Source organism: Pteropus medius, unplaced genomic scaffold (assembly GCF_902729225.1).
Source record: "Pteropus medius unplaced genomic scaffold, Ma_sr-lr_union100, whole genome shotgun sequence".
Classification (NCBI taxonomy): domain Eukaryota; kingdom Metazoa; phylum Chordata; class Mammalia; order Chiroptera; family Pteropodidae; genus Pteropus; species Pteropus medius.
In genome coordinates, this window is record NW_024342471.1 from 10,008,563 (window position 1) to 10,027,780 (window position 19,218).

At 37.2% G+C, this 19,218-nt stretch overlaps 2 protein-coding genes, 1 long non-coding RNA gene and 1 pseudogene across 6 annotated transcripts in view; 1 reads left to right on the forward strand and 3 right to left on the reverse strand.

The window, feature by feature from the left end:
- RBL1 (RB transcriptional corepressor like 1) overlaps positions 1-8,129 on the reverse strand; it is a 52,458-nt gene extending 44,329 nt beyond the window's left edge. For 2 of the 3 annotated variants that reach the window (XM_039864290.1, XM_039864291.1), the window contains exons 1-3: positions 7,837-8,129; positions 4,662-4,795; positions 151-354 (exon numbers count right to left, since the gene is read on the reverse strand). In XM_039864290.1, coding sequence (XP_039720224.1) covers positions 151-354; positions 4,662-4,795; positions 7,837-7,992 — 494 coding nt within the window. In that variant the 5' untranslated portion in view covers positions 7,993-8,129. The remainder of the gene's footprint in view (positions 1-150; positions 355-4,661; positions 4,796-7,836) is intronic. The other variant, XM_039864289.1, reaches the window with a different exon arrangement.
- On the reverse strand, positions 620-738 carry LOC120604120 (uncharacterized; annotated as a pseudogene).
- Positions 8,130-8,336: 207 nt separating the features above from the next.
- On the forward strand, positions 8,337-18,147 carry LOC120603634 (uncharacterized). 2 transcript variants are annotated; one of them, XR_005653053.1, is made up of 3 exons: positions 8,337-9,011; positions 16,839-16,958; positions 18,016-18,147. It is a non-coding gene; the product is annotated as an uncharacterized LOC120603634 (long non-coding RNA). The 2 variants fall into 2 exon arrangements; XR_005653052.1 differs by lacking the exons at positions 16,839-16,958; positions 18,016-18,147 and adding an exon at positions 11,030-11,479.
- Positions 16,124-19,218, reverse strand: part of MROH8 (maestro heat like repeat family member 8) — a 45,865-nt gene continuing 42,770 nt past the window's right edge. Inside the window, exons 23-24 of the mRNA XM_039864292.1 lie at positions 17,989-18,160; positions 16,124-16,467 (exon numbers count right to left, since the gene is read on the reverse strand). Of these exons, the coding sequence (XP_039720226.1) occupies positions 18,012-18,160 (149 nt within the window). The 3' untranslated portion in view covers positions 16,124-16,467; positions 17,989-18,011. The remainder of the gene's footprint in view (positions 16,468-17,988; positions 18,161-19,218) is intronic.

Here is a 19,218-nt window from a genome sequence, read left to right on the forward strand (position 1 = left end):
ACATGGGTGATTAGAAATGAATTTTAAAAGAAATTTAAATTTTATTGCAAATGGATATCTCTGGTAAAAAGCAGACTTAAAAATACAAATTCCCTTAGTAAGATGATAACATAATTTTTATGTCAATTATGTAAGGATTAAGGATCTCACCTTTGCTTCCTGCTTCGTGGAAACAATTTTGATGGCTCTTCATATGGATTTTGAAATATATCTAAAAAAATCGGCTGAAATTTTTTGAAAATTACAGTTGACACCTCAAAATTTCTCTCTAGCCTTTCTATACGTTCTCGAAATTCTTGCGGCAGGTTTGACATGTCCATCCACTTCTTCATTTTACTAAAAAACTGTATTAAACTAAACAAATAGGATAAAAACAACTTTAAAATGAATCCATATAATGGATGAAAAGGAAACATTTTATTTATGCATAAAAATCTTTATTAAAAGCCTGAATTTATTAAAATATAAATAAATAAGCAAAAATACCCCCAAAAACCTCGCTCCATGTGCTATGAAATAACTTGGTTCCAGAATCACCATGGGAATGCAGATTTTGAATTAGTGGTCATTACATAATTATAATCCATTACTATTGCTATTCATTTTTTTTTTTTTTTAACACTTACAGCACCTGGTCTTCTTAGGTGGTCTCCCATCCAAGTACTAATCAGGCCTGACCCTGCTTAGCTTCCGAGATCAGACAGAATCAGGCGTGTTCAGGGTAACACGGCCATAGACTCTGTTCATTTTGATATTCAAATTATCCCAGATTTGGCTACTAATAGGAACCTTTACAAGTTAGCACCTATGTCCCTCGGATATGTCACCAACATTTTTTTGAGCACTTCCTTACTTTCTGGCATAATCTGTTCCAGGTTCATTAGGAAAAAAAAGGTTTGAGTGTATTATGCTACATGAAATAAGTCAGACAGAAAAGAACAAAATCTATATGATTTCATTCATATGTGGGATATAAAATAAAAAGCAAAAATTGAACAAACAAAAAACCAAACTCACAGATACAGACAACAGAATGGTGGTTACCAGAGGTAGAGGGAGGTTGAAAAGGGTAAAGGTGGTCAAATACATGGTGACAGAAAGAGATGACTTCAGGTGGGAAGCATGCAATAGAGTATACAGATGTTGTATTATAAAGATGTACATCTGAAGTTTATATATGTTATTAACCAATGTTACCCCAATAAATTTAATTTTTAAAAAAGAGAGAGAGAAAAAAAAAGAAAAAATAGGTCTGCCCTAGCTTTTGAATCAGCCATTTCCTTAAAGACATTATGTTGTGTTCATATGCTGTGAAATAAGCCAGTCACGAAAGGACAAATACCGTACGATTCCTTTTTACCTAGACAAGTCAAATTTAGAGACAAAAAGTAGAATGGAGGTTACCCAGGGTTAGCAAGAGGAGAAAGAAGTTACTGTTACGCAGTTTCAGTTCAAAACTTTTCAGATGAAAAATTTCTGGAGTTGGATGATGGTGATGGTTGCACAACAATTTGATACACTTATTGCCAATGACTGTACACTTAAAAGTGGTTAAACTGGTAAACTGTGTGTTATGTATATTTTACTGCACAACAAATACAAATATATAGAGCAGGGATCATAAATGTGAGGCATAATGTCCCAAAAGCAACACACTACTGAATTTTAATGGCACTCAAAAGATAAAAAAGAAAATTACTTTGTAAAAATTTATCATCATCAATATTCCAATTAAAATGCATGAAAAATAATTTTTAATGAACTAAATTTTTTATTTGGGTTCTATTACAATATGAAAAAATAAATAAAAGTCATCATGATTTAAATCACAAGTTACTGAAAAATTTGTTGAAAAAATGTGGAAAAATTACTTCTCGGTACTTAAAGAGATGCAGATGACTTTATTAAAATGAATTAATTTAAATTAAACAGATACTACTTTTTAATACTACACTTAACAGCAAAAGAAATTTTTACATGAAACTTTTTTTAAGTTGGAAGTTGCTTTGGTTATTTTTGCAAACTGAAGTTGAATATAAGTAAAATTCAAAACGGAGACGTACTAATACATATTGTGTGTCAACATGTGTAAAATAGCACAGACTTGGAGGCTCTTCCACTTACTTGATATATAGCCTCTTGGAAGTAATTTAACCTCTTGGTGAGTTGGTTTCCTTATCTATAAAATTAGATTTATTTCATGGGATTCACTGCTACGATTAAATGAATAGACATGCAAATCCTTAGCACAAAGAAAGTGCCTGGCACACAGGTAAGTACTTAATAAAAATCTGCTTCCTTTACATGTGTACCTATAATCTATACTTACATAGTATTTTGCAGTATGATTTTTTAACAATATTTGACAGGTATTTTACTATGTCTACAAAGGTCTACATAATCATCTAAAATTACATTTAAAGCTGAAAATTTGAAAACTGCCTAAATTACAAATAACAACATTACTTGCAATTCTTTATTTGTCTGAATGAACATGATAATACTGGTCTACTGTTCCTTCAGCAATTAAGAATGCTGACACATAATTTTTTTTTTAATTAATCTACATTTAAAAAACACGTATCTTTTGACCCACCACTAAACTTTCAGAAATTTATCTAAAATACTTATTTTCAATGATGTTCTCTTATCTGTAATCATAAAGGACTGGATACAACCAAAATGTCCATCAATAAGGAGATGGTTAAATATATGAAAATCCTTATATCTGAAAATATTCTAGGGTCATTAAAAAAGTTAATGATGTAGAGCCACATATAGTGATATGGATTTCTAGAATATAAAGTAAGAAAAGCAACTGCAGACCAATACATGTAGTATGATCTCATTTATGTTTTTTAAATAACCAAGAAAATGGAAAACAATTTTTTTTCTGAGTAACAATTTATTAACAGTAAATTGTTAATAGTGGTTAATTCTGGAGAGTGAAAAAAAGAAGAAACACCTATCTACCTTCAGCCTTTCTGTACTATTTGAAAAATTTTAAACCTCTTTTTCATTGTGCTAAAGTATACTATGTAACAAAATTTACAATTTTAACCATTTTTAAGAGTACAGTTTGGTGGCATTAAGTATATTCGCACTGTGCAACCATTACTACCATCTCCAGAACTCTTATTTTTTGAAATTTTTATCATGAGCTTATACTGCTCTAAATTTTAAGTTATTTTTTGTTCAGTTGCCCTAACACTTATTACAAAGATTTAAAAAATTTTATGTGGTCAGTGATGAGAAACATTGATAGCTATAAATAAGATTTTTTTTATATACTACAATGGATAAAGTTTTATTCAAGTAAAAAATTACCTGAACTCCATAAATCTTAATTATACTCTTTTTATCATCAATGACAAAAATTGATATAGAAGTTTTAAAAATTGTCTTGACTTTGTTATTTTTCCGCTTATAGAAACCAGAATTATTCTGAGAATTTTTTTAATTTATTATGAACAGAAACCTAACTGCCCTCCCTGGATAGGGCATTAAAGTTTATTTCCTTCTACCCTGTAAACCCAGGATAGCAACCAGACAACAACCTCAAATAGTTCTGTCACAGGTATAAAACCAAGAAACAGAGCACATTAGCATCTATCCAAATCTGGATCACTCCATTTCTTTTGTTTGTATCCACGCAATTAGTTCCATATGGTTGATACTAGAGCAAGTAAAAGCTATAGCCAAGCCCCACTGATTGCTTAGCAGTTGCTAGGAAAAAAAGTATTAACCATACAGTAGAGAAACAGGAAAACATCTTGAACAGGCGATGAAAATTGACATCACCAATGAGAGGCAGATGGATATCATGTGCCTCCAGATAGTGATGTGCTGAGGATACAAAATCACTTCTGTAGTTTTGGATTTGGAAATGTATAACCTACATCTAATCATAAGGAAACACAAGACAAATCCGAAATGAGGAACAATCTATTAACAAACTATATGAACTACAGTCTTCAAAATGTCAATGTCATAAAAGACAAAGGTTGTGGAAATATTCCTGTTTAAAGAAAACTAAAGAGACATGATAAGTGAATGTAATACTTGATTTCAGATTGGAGATCGTACATTTTCCTGAAGGAAAAAAATGATATTAAAAACATTACTGGATCAAATAGCAAAACTAGAATGAGATGGTAGGTAAAATTATTGTAGATTAAATTATTTTATCAATGTTAACTTTGCTGGAGTTGATAACTGTACTGTAGTTATTTAAGGAAATACACACTTAAGTATTCAGAGGTAAAGGGCTATAATGTACTCCACTTTGAAATGGTTTCAGAAAAATATTAAGAAAGAAAGATCAAATGATAAAGCAAATGGGGTAAATTTTAATAACAGCTGAATCTGGGTTAAGAATAAATGGCTGTTCTTTGTGCTTTTCTTATTTTTTTCAACTTTATGAAAGCCTGAAATTATTTTCAACTTTTAAAAAATTAATGAAAAAATTAAAGATACAAAAGATTTATTATAGGGGCCTCAGGCTAAAGTCAGAATTTGAAGAAGAAAGGCAGTTGAGAATTGAGAAAGAATATCTACATAAAAAACTTAGAATGAAGTTAAATGATTTAAAATAAAGAAAAATTAAATTCTAAAATTAAATTTATGACTTATAAAACATTTGAAAAATTAAAGTGCTTTACCTTAATTTAGCTGAACGTAGTATTCTGGTAAGTGAAACACAATTTCCCTCCATGATACCCTTTCCAACTGTAGGAATAATGCTTTTGCGGCATGCGACATATAATGAACACGCCAACCAGTGTATAACTTCTCCCTGGCAGGCAAAAGAAACAGCAAAATAAATATATTATGTTAAAATGCTTGAATTCTAGAACCAGAAGAGATCTTAGAATTATCAGGTCTAATTTTCATTCTGTATATAACAGGTCAGAGAGTTGAAGATATCTGCTCAAAGTTACAAAGCTTAGTTAGTTGCAGTAATGGGCATAAAACTTCTTACTCTCAGTCCTGTATAACATGCTAAATCAGTATTAGTCCAAAAATAGATCTCTCACCTATACTCTAAATCTAATACTATTGAAAGAGTTCTCTTAAAATTTCTCAGCATTAGCTTTTTAAATTTTAAAATACCAGTCATGGCCTTGATGATGCTGAAGTTCCTTTCTACCATTTTAGTTTTGTTTCTTTTTTAACTAGTTTGGCAGAGAAAGAAAAGAACAGAGTAGAAAGATGACAAGGGAATCACCCATAAAAAATTAATACCTATCATGCACAATATAAAGGAGACTGTCATTTTTATGAGGTAAAAATCTGGGGATTTACCCCAGTATTTAAAATAGTAAGTGTAGCTCTCTATCTTAGCAGATACCTCAATTTACAATGCTACAAAAAAGGTGACATCTGGGAATTCAGCACTCAAGTCTACTGAGATAGACTGGAGAAATCTTCAAGCTAGAAGCACTTCATGACTTCATTGCTGAACTATATGTGAAATTTAAGAGTCAGACACAAATCTCACAGCACAACATACTACTGTTCCTATTCACTGTTCTGCCAATCCTCTTAAGACCAGACTCTAGAAGGAGAAAAAGATTGATAGATTTCTCACGATAATCCTAAAGGGATGGGCAGATATGGGTGGTCAATAAAACTAAAACCCAGTGTTCCTATCTTAAAGTAGTGGGAAGTCTTATTTTCTTAAGGCATTAAATGAGGCAGGCAAGCTTATGACTGAATATTTTTAGAAGGCTTGAGTAATGAATTATTTGGGAATAGTATCCAAGTATAATAGAGGCTACTAGATATAGGCTACTAGATGAAAACGACATTAAGATAAAACAAATTTAAGTACCAAAATTACTGCTTTGATTCCCCTCCCCCATATTATTCATTCTAATTCCTTAATGCTAGGTCTTAGAAATACAAAGATGGTTTCTGACCTCATGAACCCCAAGTCTAGAGCTAAGAACAGATATTATCTATAATTGGCAAGATATATGCTATAAGGAATGAAAATAACATGTTGTGGGAGAATATAACGTAATATGATTTTGAACTAGAGATCTGGGGAGGATTCAGAGGAAGACTTAAAACTGGTAAGGAGTAAATCACCAAAATGTAAAGGGCGCAGGGAAGGGCAAGGGGAAAATGAAGAAGGAGCTTGTCAGGTAGAGAGGGGTAGGGACAGGGGAAAGAAAGGGTTTCTTAGGAAGCAGTAGATTTATGAAAATGCCTACTTCAAGAGGCTTTCACCAAAAACAAAGAAAAAGAAAAAACTGGATAGAATAAACACTCACAAACTCTTAATTCATACATCTGTGCTTTCTAAATCTAATATTTAAAAGGTCCTGATCATCTCTTCCTAACTGGAGATCTAGCTCTTCAATTTTCCCTGGAGTTGTCAGTGAAGGAAAGTTTCCAAGTAGAGGGAATGGCATGGAGAAAGCACACAAGTGGGAACGAGCTTGGCATAGTCAAGAATCTGAAAGAGGTGCCTAGTTTAATGCCTTGACTACAGTTGGCACTCAGTAAATGTTTATTGACTAAGAGACTAATGAGGACCTAGGGTGTCAGAAATGCTTTCTCAGACTTTAAAAAATCCGTCTGTTTTCTCTGAGAGGCCATAATTCATAATCTGCCTTACTTTCTTAGTCTTTCCTCAGCTCTCCAGTCATGCTACCCATGGATACAAATCACTGTCCTTTACCCAATCTATCCAGTCCTACTCTGGAGACATAGAGGAGTCTCTCTTGGATCCTTTTCCCTTATATATAGACACACATATACTCACCTCCAAATTCCCAACTCTATACCTTTAAATCCTGCAATTATTTCACTGGGTAGTAAGTCGGTGGAGCATTCTATTAGTCTAGCCCCCTTGGATCAGGAAAGCCTTTGAGTATAAGGCCACTGGAGTAATTGCTGAAATACACTTTATCACAATTCTATGCTGCTCTGGGTTTCTATAATAATTAGAAAAATGACCCAGAGTAAGACAATCCTCTGCGCCTTCATATTATTCCCTGGAAAGCAAGTATAATACCCACTGCTTTGCCATGTTCAGAGTTGTTGCAAGGACTAAATGCAAGAATGGCTGGGAAAAATTTAATGATAGCCTACATTTAATTTCGTATCATATAATGATAGCCTGACCCTGTGCTAAAGCATCAGGATAATATAAGCATCCCCCTCTGAGACAGGAGGAACCTGGAGCTGAGAGCACTGAACGAATATTGGCTTTGATCGAACTGCTGTGCAGTGCTGTGCCATAAAGTGAGCTACGCACACCTCCGCCCTACGGAGGCGGAAGGGTGGAGAGCTTAATAAACGGCTTTAGTCTGGCTCCACCACTAACCATGTGACCTTGGGCAAGTAACAACCTCTCTGGGGCTCAGCTTCTCATCTGTGAAATGGGGATCACAGAACGTATTCAAGAACTTGTAGCTAGAACTGGGATGACATATTTAAAGTGCTGGGCGGTGATATCTTGGCACACACGCAATTCATTATAGCTTTTGTCATTATAGTATTTGGTTTTTTAATAGATTTAAGGACAGTGTCATGACGTCTGTGGCGCTTGGCGGGGGAAAAGTCTGATCTAGAGTCTAGGGGACCCAAGAGTGGCGCGTGACCTCGCACAAGCCACTCCTTTTCCGTACTTCAGTTTCCCGCCTCAAAAAAAAAAAAAAAGAAGGATCAACATTCGCCCTCTCAGTTTCGCACTCCGCGGCGCCCAGCTGGGCGGCGACCCTTCTCGGTGGAGAAACTCCCACCGCCCCATAGGTAGGGTGGGGGCGGGGCGCGGGTGGGGCCTGGCGAGGGTCGGGTCCGGTCGCCCCACCTGCGGCCGCTCACCTCTAGACTGTAGGTACCCCTGATGGCGGTGAAGTCGTCCAAGGCTTCGGCCGCACTCCCCTCGTCCAGGTTCAGCTCCTGGCACAGGGCCTGCAGCACCTCCCCAGCCGCCGCGACCACCGCCGCCCCGTCGGCGTGGGGTTCGTCTTCGAACATCCCCGCAGGCCCTGCGGGCGGCGCGATCACAGAGACCCGGCTTTTCTGTCCCGCCTGAGTGCACTACCCACAACCACCCGCGCCAAAGCGCGCGAAAATCGGCAGTTTTGGAGTGACGTCTATGCGATAGTCTGCATCCGCATTTCTCCTCGAAAAAGTCCGTTTCTCCTCCAGGGTCCCTAGCAGTCCCTCTTCGGAAACGTGATAACAAGACGGACCCCGGGGCCTGAAAAAAACCTGGACTTAGCTCTTGGCGGGCAGCGGCGGGAACAGCCGGCGGGACACAGTGGCAGCGGAGGGGTCAGCAGTCAGCGCGGAGTGTCTGCTGGGAGTTGTAGTCCACATCCTGCCTTGAAGCAGGCAGCGCGGTTCTTTGAATTGAGTAGGGCTGGGCTGTCTTTTGCTAGATGGCCTCTTTTTTCTTAGAGAGAAGGCTTCTCTGTCTCACCAACCCATGGGCCTGATTTGTCATTGCTCTGCGGCACCAAACATCGTTTGAGACTTGCTCCTTGAGTTAGGAGATGGAACAGAAAAAATGGTCTCTTGACAGTGGGGGGCCTCAGTGGACTCTCCTCAGTGTCTCCAGCGCCCAGTGAGTGGTCTGTGGAATAACTGAAGGGTTGATGAGGCAAGGATATTAGGGGACACATCCTCATGTGTTCTTGATCGTTAAATGAGGCTTGATCTGGACTAATAAAAATGCGATAAGGGGGCCCTTTCTCAACTCTCTGGCCCCTGGGAACCATTCCAATAAAGACAGTCATTCCAGACTTAGAAATGGCCTGAGCAGAAGCCGGAAGGCATGGAACTGGTCTCGAAGCTTACCCTTCTGCTCCACCAAAACCCCTTCTTCAGGAAGAGCCAGAGTAGTCTTTTTAAAAGGTAAATTAGAGCATGTGACTCCTTCGCTCAAAATCCTTCAGTAGATTCCTCTTGTCTTTAAAATATGCAAACAAGAGCCCGTTGTTGCTTGGATGAGGGAATGAATCACCAGAGACAAAAATGGAAGACAGATCAAGGTAGGTTGCAAAGCACCTCATATGCCCCACTAAAAGCCTGGACGTTATCAGTGAAGGTTTTAACGAAAGAAGGTGATAGATAATCCGTGTTTTGGACAGATTCCTCTGGCTGCAGTGTGACACATGGATTGAATGGGGTAGAGACTGGAGGTATGGAGATGGTGGACTGTCCAGCTTAGGAAGGAGCCAGCCTGGAGAGAGCTCTTTGGCCTAGAACTGAAGGGAGCACTCCTGAAAAGGGAGGAGTCTCCAATAACATAGGTTACCATCGGGGCCAAGAGGGTGAAAGGTGCTGCTGTTAACTATAAAGGGAGTAAAAGCAGAAGGATCTGATCTGTTCTAGAACTGTTTGGGATGCTTGTAGAAAATTTAAGAGGAGGCTGTTGGACCCTGGAAGGTGACCTCTTGGAACTAGGGAACCAGCTGCAAGCTGCATCTCAAATGAGTAAAAACTCAAATTCCCCCCCAAAACTCAAACAACTCCCCATGTGGTACTTCCAGCTCTGCTTCCTTTAGAAACTACTGCTGCAGCAGACTTCAGGACCATCTCATTATTCTTTGGCACATGGTGTCTGCACAGACTCTCTTCCTATGAGTTTTTACTTAGAGGATTGGTTATGGGCAGTTGTGGGGGGACTGTCTCCAATGCCAAGGGGTCTGTAACAGGGGTTATCATCCCTCCTAATTCTCTTTCCTGTCAGCAAAGAAATGTCAGGATTAGTGGAGGTAAGATGGATGAAAGTCCTCCTGTAATGGTTCATTTGTTTTTTAATAAAGCTATAGTGCTTACTTAAAAGAGAGTTCCAGGAATGGGGACACAGCCTAGACATGAGGATTTGGGAACGTTCAGACAGTACCTTAAGCTAAGGGAGCAAGTTCATATAAGGGAGTGTGATGGCATGAGAAGAGACTTAAGGATAGAACTTTCAGAAATTACCAACATTTCAGGGATGGGCAGAATTTTGGAAGTGAATTAAAAAAATACTAGCCACAAAGGTATAAAAATGAGCAGTAGCTCAGAGGCCAAGAGGTACTCCATGGAGTCCAACACTGCAGAGAATTCAAATAGGTTGAGGAATTCAAAATTTCATATGTTACCATTCATATGTTTAGTGACCTTTGCCAGAGCCCTTTTCTTTAGCACGGTGCAAGTGGAATCCATATTACTATGCCCAAGGGGCTAATGGAAAGAATGTCAGAAAGTTGAATTAGGAAGTAAAAACTTCTTTTTAAGAAGTTTGGTGGAAGAGAGACAAAGGGAAGGGTATTTTCTAGGATAGGGGAAACACAACCATGTCAATAACCAGGGACAGGAGCAGGCAAAGAGAGACTGAAGATTTAAAAAAAAAAAAAAAGATAATCCATGAAGCCAAGCCCTGAAAAGAGTAGCCAAGCTGGGAATCTGGGAATCCAGAGCATGGCCTTCTCTTCATAGCTCCTGTCTGGAAAGTGATCACCTTACATCTAGATTAAGCAGAACTACTATGTGCTCTACTGAGTGGAAAATAGAGCAACTTGCAGTAGGGAGTTGAGAGTGGTAAAGATTTGGAACAATTGTTGAGAAGTATCACTGGGTCTGTCAGATTCAAATATCATGGTTGGAATTTTTTAGGAAAAAGAGAGTAAAAGTAAGTTCTCCGTGCGATCCTGGCTTTTATAGCTGGTCTTGGGCAAGATCACAAGACTTGAGAAGCCTCAAGTTGTTGGTCTTTGCCATAACTAATCAATCTCTTTTTAAATCCAGATCAGAACTGCAGAGGGTGATTCTGGGCCTTGCAAAGAAACCAGTATAAAAAGAACTAGATCTCAGGAATTCTAAACATAGTTTGGTTTTCAGTGAGTTGCAGTTACATGTACTATAGCCCATTTCTTCTTTGCTACTGAATTTGATTCTTTTGATTCTTTTCCCACTTCTGGCATACTAACTCCTGGAAAACCTTCATTTCTTCATTCCGCAAATGTTTACTGAATGCCTGCTATGTGCAAGATACTGATTCTTCCTGTGCTGTTACTTTCAGATCATCCAGACTTGAACTGAGGGGCATACTGGCTAGAAAATGATCCAAGAACAAAAGAAACATGTCTCAAAGGTTATCCACCAAACAAAAACTGAGAAACATGATTTGTTTCTTTTTCTTCTCTTCAGGGCTGAATCTGGACTCTAACTTGGACTTTGGATAGGTCACATCCTATCCATTTTCATCTTCTATCTCTTGATTCACTTCATCTGTCACTCTTTACATTTAATCACTCGCTCTTATGACTTTTCCTTTTGCCATGTTATAATTCTCAGATCGTCCTGAATTATTAGGAAGTACAGGCATTGGAAATGAGGCCAAGATTAAAAATACTCTCGACCCTTATTTCCCTTATGAAATAAAGCAGTACCATTTTCTCCCCTCTTTTGGATGGTAACTAAACTATGTCATTGGTTTTCAATAAACAATACAGCCATATTCACCAAAAAACCCGACTCATGCTGTCTTGTTATCACTGAATCCCCTGTTCCTTCATCCCACACATTAATCTTGGGCATTCCTCCTCCACTAGGTTTCTAGTTTCTCAACACTTTATGTTTTCTCTTCCAATCCATTTTATATTTAGTTACTAGTCTAGTTTTTCTCAAGCAGCATTTATATCATGTCACTGTCTCAAAACTCTTCAGGGGTTCACTATTACCAGTTGAATCAAATTTAGGTAGTTTAGCATTGAGGATAAGTTTGTCAGATCCAACCTCACCTGCATATTTTTCTTTTTCCTTTTATCAGTATGCTCACCTACTTTTTATCAGGGTTCATGGTTTTGTTTTGTTTTTCTTAATATCCAGTGGCATGCCCATTTAGCACTAACTGGAGATTTTTTAAATAGAAAATGAAGTATGGGTAGTGAAATAGATTTTCTCTGCCTCTATTTCTGATCCAGATATATCACAAAGGTTGTTTCTATTTTAATCCCGTTGTGTGATAGCCTCTATGTTTAGCCTCCCTATTGTGGTTTAATATTTCAGAGTTCCCCAGAGCATATGTCCAAAGCCTAATTAAGACTTTCAGAGGCTCCAAGACTAAAAAGATTACAGTGTACACTTTCAAATGTAATTCAAAATATAAACAATTCTAAACAAAATAAGTGTAAGAAAATACAATAAAGTTCATATTATTTTTCTTGATATGGCTATTTCATTTTGAAATTCTTTCAAAAAAAAGTGTTTTGTTTTGTTTTTTTTGTCCCCTGGCTTTTCTATGCTCCTTAAACAGGTACCTGATGAGCACATGCCCCTCTTAGGAAAAAACTACTCACCTAACCATCTAACTGTCAAAAAAAAAGCAGTTGATAGTTTGAGGGAGGGGCAAATCTTCACCTCATCATTCTTAAAGTTCTTGTTCCTCGAAGGAAAAACTAAAGTCGTGGTCCTATTAAAAAGCGGGGTTCCTGCAGGGAAAGTAGTACCAGCCCTAGTCACAAGGACAATGAAGTGATTGTTAATACCTACTTTAGACTTGGCTTAAGAAATGAAAAACTGAAAAGCCCGATTTAACTTAAAAATGTTAATTCTAAGGCCTTAATCCATCAAAATCTATGCCCAGGGCACTCAATTTTATCACAAGAAGGTATTTTGGAATAGCATTTTCTTTTACATTTTCCTCTAACAGAGGCTTTATTCTTCTTAGAACCAAAATTTAGGATCACTTTTGTTTCCTGAATCCATACATTAACTTGGGTTTCATCCTGCTCCCCTGTAATCTGAAAGAAGCTGGAAAACAATACGATTAGCGAAAAAGCACCCCAGATATTAGCCCATAAGCAGAAGTCATGGTGGAAAAGTCAAACCATATGACAGGGATGTGTGTAACACCCAAAGATAGCAATAGCAAACCATCTTGGTAAGATTATCCCTGTTGCTTTTTTTCCTCATTTCAATTTCCTCACTCAATTTAGAGAAACTATTCCCTTTTCTTCTTTGAAACAGCTCAGGCAGTTACCAAAGGATCTTATTGAAAAAAATTCAGAGGATTGGAATCAAGAAACTTAAATCTAAGTCCTAGATCTGCTACTTAAGGGTTTGTGCTCTCTGGCAACCCTGAGCCTGTTTTCTCATCTGTAAAATGGCGATCACAATGATATTTAAATTATACAATTAATGCAAGGTAAAAAGATAATGTGAAAGTTCTATACAAATAACAATTGTTACTGTTTCCTGTACTGTTTTCCTACTGTACCAGGAATAATTGGCTGCTTTCTAACCAACTCTAATCTACTTTATTTCCACACCTTGACTGGTGTCATCTCAATCAATATAACTGATTCTCAAATGTGTGAATTTAAATTGAATAGCTGAGATTAGGAATGGGTCCACTCAGAGCAAACAGATTGAAGATTATATATACATGCATCTGTATAAATATCTCTGCAAAGGATACATAAGAAACTGGGAATTGTGGTTGCTTATAAGGGAGAGGAATTCAACAGTGGTGAGATAAGAATAGGGAAAGCTACTTTTTACTGTATCTTTTTGCATTCTTTGAACTATGCACTTACACTAAAACTTAATGTGCTATAAAATAAATAGATCATCACCCTTGCATGCTATGATACTTAAGATACTTTTTCTACTACCTGTTTTTATTAGTACGCTCAGTTAATTAAAAACCGCATCTAATAACTTCTAAGCATTTTGTCATTTTAGAAACTATTTTTCTCTGTATATTTGATTAAAAAAAAAAAAAGACAAAAAATACCAATAATGGACCATGTAGGAAATGGAGGTTAAATGAAGATTAAAACTCCACCGGACAAGTGGTTTCTGCTCCTTTACCCCAGAGGTACAAGTGCATGAAGCATGCATATCCCTGATTCTCCAATGAGGTAAAAACTGAATCTGTCATCTTCTCCCCAACTTGCACTTCCATGGGGATCCCTTGGCTCAAGGAACAGCACAAGAGGCTGCCCAGTGCTCAGAGAGAATCCTGACGTCATCCTGTTCTCCTCTTCCTCACTCCCCACACCCCTTGAATTTTTCCCATCCTAGAAAAGCCACTCCATGAACACTTTTCCTTCCATCTTCCTCTACCCCCTTCCCCTTCCATCCATCTCTCTAAGTAAAAAAAAAAAAAAAAAAAGAGGTTTGAATTAAATTGCATATACAATCACGATGTTTAGGACTAAGGTCCTAAAGTTTGAAATGCAATAGACAAAAACAAAACCCAGGTGTTTAGACCATTTCAGATGTTAACTGAATTAATAACTAAAGTAACAGACCAAAGGCTAATTTCCTCAATATATAAAAAGCTCCTTATGAATCAACATGAGAAAGACTAACCTCTTCAAAACTGGGAAAGGATTTGAATAGTCTTAGAAAAGGAAATAAAGATGACATTTAGACATGAAAAGATGCTCAACCTTTCTAATAAGACAAATGCAAATTTAAACCACTAGAAAACTATTTTCTAACCTATGCAATTGCAAAAATCCAAAAGTTTGGAAAACGTTTCAGTGACTCCCCATTTCTTTCAGAGTTAAGCCAAACTCTTTGTCATGGCCTACAAGTCACTAAGGATTTAGATCTGGTTCCTTATACAACTTCATTTCCCTCTGTCTTAATTTGCTACTCTCTCCTTTCTCATCCCACATTAGTCATACCGACCTTGTGGTCCCTTAAATACCCTAAGCAACCCTAGTGCTTTAGGACTTTTGAAATGGCTGTTTCCTCTACCCAGAATGTTCTTTCCTTAGATCTGCCTCCCTCACTTCTTTCAAGTCTTTGCTCAAATATCTCAATGAAGCCTGTTAACCACTCTATTTAAAATTGTACTCTCTTCTACCCTACAGTCACCATACTTCTGATTCCTTATACCCTGATCTTTTTTCCAGATCATAGTCCAGCTTCTAACATACTTTATTTTATGTTTACTTGTATATTATTAAATATTATATTACTTCCCTCCCCCTGCTAGAATATAAACCTCACCAAGGCAAGGATCTTATTCCTCGAGGTTTGCTAATTACCTAGAACAGTGGCTGGCTAGGAGGTGGGGAATTTCCTTAGAAGGATAGCAGGTCCACTTTCTAGGGTATGGTAAGTAGCTAAAGCTGAATTGGAGGACTTTGGTGTATGTTAGGATTCCTTGACACGTGTTTCTCGTAATTGCAGGCTGACTGGGGTGGCCTCCATTTTGCGGGTCCTGATATATGAATTGACTATCAATATCCATAGGAGCCATTTCAAACTAGTGCTGTCTTCCTTAGACCCATCAGACGAAAAACTCTATAGGGTGAGAGACAGTGTAGAAGACATAACTGAATCCTTCAGCCATTGGCACTCAGTGTTTAAGCTGGGCAGTCATCACTAATTTTCAGGAAGGACAGAGTCCATCACTTTGTGTTTTGCCTCTAATCCTTTTCCTCTGGATTAAAGATCTGGAGAGGGTTTGGGATGAAGTAGGGAGAGCAGCTGCTTTTATGATATGGTTTCAGGGATGACAGGAAAATCTCTATTCCCTACCATAACCTCCAACCCAATCTCCAAATGCCTGCTCTCTCCATCCTGCCCAGTAATGCCTAAAATTTCTTAGAGGTTCATGCCTTTGGCTTAAGAACTCTACTTTGTTAAAAAACAAAATCTCTGGAAGAGTTAACTTTATTAAGTCTAGTATTAGTAACCACTTATACCAACAGTGAATTCACTAGATCTCTTCTTGAGAGGGAGAGATTAAAAAAAAAAAAGGAGCATAGAGATAGAACCTGGAAGAAGGAAAGAGGAGGAAGCTGGAACAGGCAGAGAGGTTTGACCTATTTTACAGTTGTACCTAGTGCAGTTTTACTTGCGAGGGACGATGCCAGAGAGATTCTCCCCTCCCCCAATCTCATCTTTTATTTACACGATAGTTTCTTTCAATAAGAGAGAGGAAAAAAGCATTTCTTATAAGTTTCTCAGTATAAGAAGGAAAAGCAATGCTCAAAATTTTAAATGTGAAAATTTAAAGTAATAAAGACACAGCTGGGCCAGTAATCGATAATCAACAATAATTTTAATAGTACGTAATGAAAATAAAGCCAAAATAGTCCGTTACATTGAACTTTTATTTCAACATATAACAGTTAAATGTCCAGAAATTTTTATTTTGTATAGGATGTACATCCTATCTTATTAAAAAAAATAAAACGAGGTACACTAACTTTTAGGTAGGAAGTGTTCAAACTTTGTATTTATTATATGAGGTTCAATAACACTTTACAACATTTGTTTGAGTATGTGAGTTTGGGGCATGAGTTCAGCAACTGAGATTAATTATAAAATAAATCTGCATTTATTCACATGAGAGAGAAAGACCAGATTGGGGAGGAGAAGAGCAGTCCAGCCAAGGATGTGTGCTTTGCAGCCAGACTCCTTGAGTTTGGCATTTACTAGTTGTGTGACCTCGGACAAGTCCTTTCATGTTCCGTTCTTCAGCTTCCCCATCTGCAAAATGGAGATAACACATGGAGTAGCATCAGGATTAAAAGAGTTAATCATATAATTTGCTTAATCTAGCTCATTGTAAATACTCGACGAGCCTTACTCATTTGTACTGGATAATCCACAAAATGATAGTGGAGTTGCATGCTGTGGAGTGGAATTGGATGCATGCTGTGAGACCAAGGAGAAAGCAGTGAGGAATGCAAGTAACTCAAACGGGCTTGCTGCATTGAAGGTTAGCACCGAGTAGCCACTCAAGGTGTACTCTTGGCTGTGCTCGAGGGTGAAGATTCAGTCCATCAGACAGCCAGGGCCTGCATTTCAGTTCAATCTCCTGACCGGTAGGCTCAAATGTGAATACCTCTCTTGGGCAGGGATCCTATCCTCTTGAAGCCATACTTGACATGCTGTCACATCCCTCAAAACATCCAACCCACCATGAATCGTGGAGGAATTTGTTCCTATGATGTCTCAGCAGAGGGATGAAGTGAAAGGTAGGGGGACTGGGTGGTAAGAATTCACATTATTCACTTTAAAACAAAAACTTAATGCAAGTCACCATTGGATGTGTCTATTCTTCATGTGTCAGTTGCCTCATTTCCTTTCACTTTTCTCACATCACCTGCAAGAGGCCTCTCCATTGGCCTAAATAGTTGAGCTCTGGCTTTTCACGTATGTTCCTCAACCAAAAAAAAAAAAAAAAAAAAAAAAAATGTCTGGGAATTAGACCAATAGTGACCATTTCTAATTAATCTAGCATGCACCTTGGGGGTTTCCCACACTTTTACATGCATCTTATCAAAGTATTCACCCAGTAGAAATTAATCTTTTTTCTCAGAAAATTTCTGCTTGTAAGAAAATTTTCTGCATCTCTACTTAAAGCAGACAGTAAGTACTCAACAGATAACAGTTCCCATCCTAGAAACATTGAAGGATCTGATGGCAGTTGTAGGAGAGGGGATTAGAACAAGGTAAAAGGGGGAGTAAGGAGTGGAAACCTCACATATATTGGGATAGATTTAGCATTACAACACATCAGAAGTTTTTTCTCGCTCGAAGGTTTTTAAGGGAAAGGGAAAGAGAAAGGAAGGAGAAAGGCCATAAAGAATTTTTAAAAATTTATCAATAACGAAATACGAAAACTGGTTGTTACTTTATTCTTGAGATTGTTGACAAGTAGACTAGGCCTTGACAGAAAAGCCAGTAATACAAACATTGCAACATTAACATTTAGATTCTCTTTTGAAGCCGTTTTAGTTATCTTTATCAAACTAGAACTTTATGAATGTCTGGTATGCCTCAAAAACTCAGTAGATTTTCACTATTTCTGCCAATTTAAACCAAGAGCTGCTCTCCCTTACATATTCTAATTCCTTCAAGGTTTTGACAACAATATATATATATATACATGTTCTGAGATGATTTTATGGGTAGTGGTAGCTTCATGCTGGCATTGTTTTAAGTCTGAAAAAAAAAAATGGAGCACTAGATGCCTCTTTGGTTTCTGAAAGGATTAGTTTTTACCTGATGTTGCTTGCCTTGCATTTCTAGGTAGGAAGACAACCCATAAGCTTCCACAACCTGCAAAATGTCTGCCTGGGATCTGGCTCAGCCCCCACCTTCTGGACTCGGAACAGAGCCTGGGAGGCAACGATGCGCAGAGAGGGCTCGGGGTCATTCAGCAGATCTTTCAGATCTAAGTGGCAAGAAAACCCAGGTTGGAGGTGAAGATGGATGGAAATGATCACAGGTCCAGACATTAAATAGGCGAAATCCTTACAGCAGTCAAGATGAAGGGCTAAGTTTTTCTAAGCTGCTGTCTGAAAGTTTGTACACTTGTAGATCAATTCCAATTTTGATCTAAAACTTACTCGTTTCTGAGCTGCCAAATATTTTACTCCTTTATAGTAATCACACCGCCAGGTAGTCTACATAAAATCAAATTACCTGGATCTGCTAAGCTTTGTTTAATAATGTTAATGTCTGAGTTCCTATGTTGGTCCTAAAGGTTACTCTTAAATCATTATTCTTTTTTCCTATAATATTTTTCATGGCTACATACAATTCTACAACCTGGATATGTTATAAGTTATTCAACTAATTTTTTTGTTTCTAATCTTGGATGTTTCCCATTTTTGCTATTTTAAGTAACACTAAAATGAAAAGTAGGGGGACAGGGTGGAAAGGATTCACATTGTAATGATTTCTGCTTATTTTTATAGATTAAATTCATAGAAGTGGGATTTGTAAGTCCAAGTATATGTTAATTTAAAGGGTTTTGATACACATTCCAAACTTCCCTATAAAAAAGCTGTATCAATTTATGTTCATACCAGCATACAATGTCAGTTTCCTCTTAACATATCAATGTTAATTAGTAATCTTTGCCATTTTGACAGAAAAACATATATGGTATCTCATCATGGTTTTGTTTTGCAAACTTTTGATTACTAGTAATATTGAATATTTTTCATATATTTATTGGCCAGTTTGTCTTTTATGAATTGCTTATTCATATTGTTTACCAATTTTCTTCTGAGAAAGTACTGATTTTTTATTATTTTTTTTTTTAGTAAAATGAGCTTTTTATAGGATTCAAATATTAAGCCAAAATGTAAGCACATAATAATATAATTTATATAAAGTTTTTAAAAGTACAAATGGTGTTCTATGTTGTTTGGTACACATACAAAGATACATGTACATATATATACTTGTAGTAAATGTATAAAGACATAATTCAAAAATTGTTAC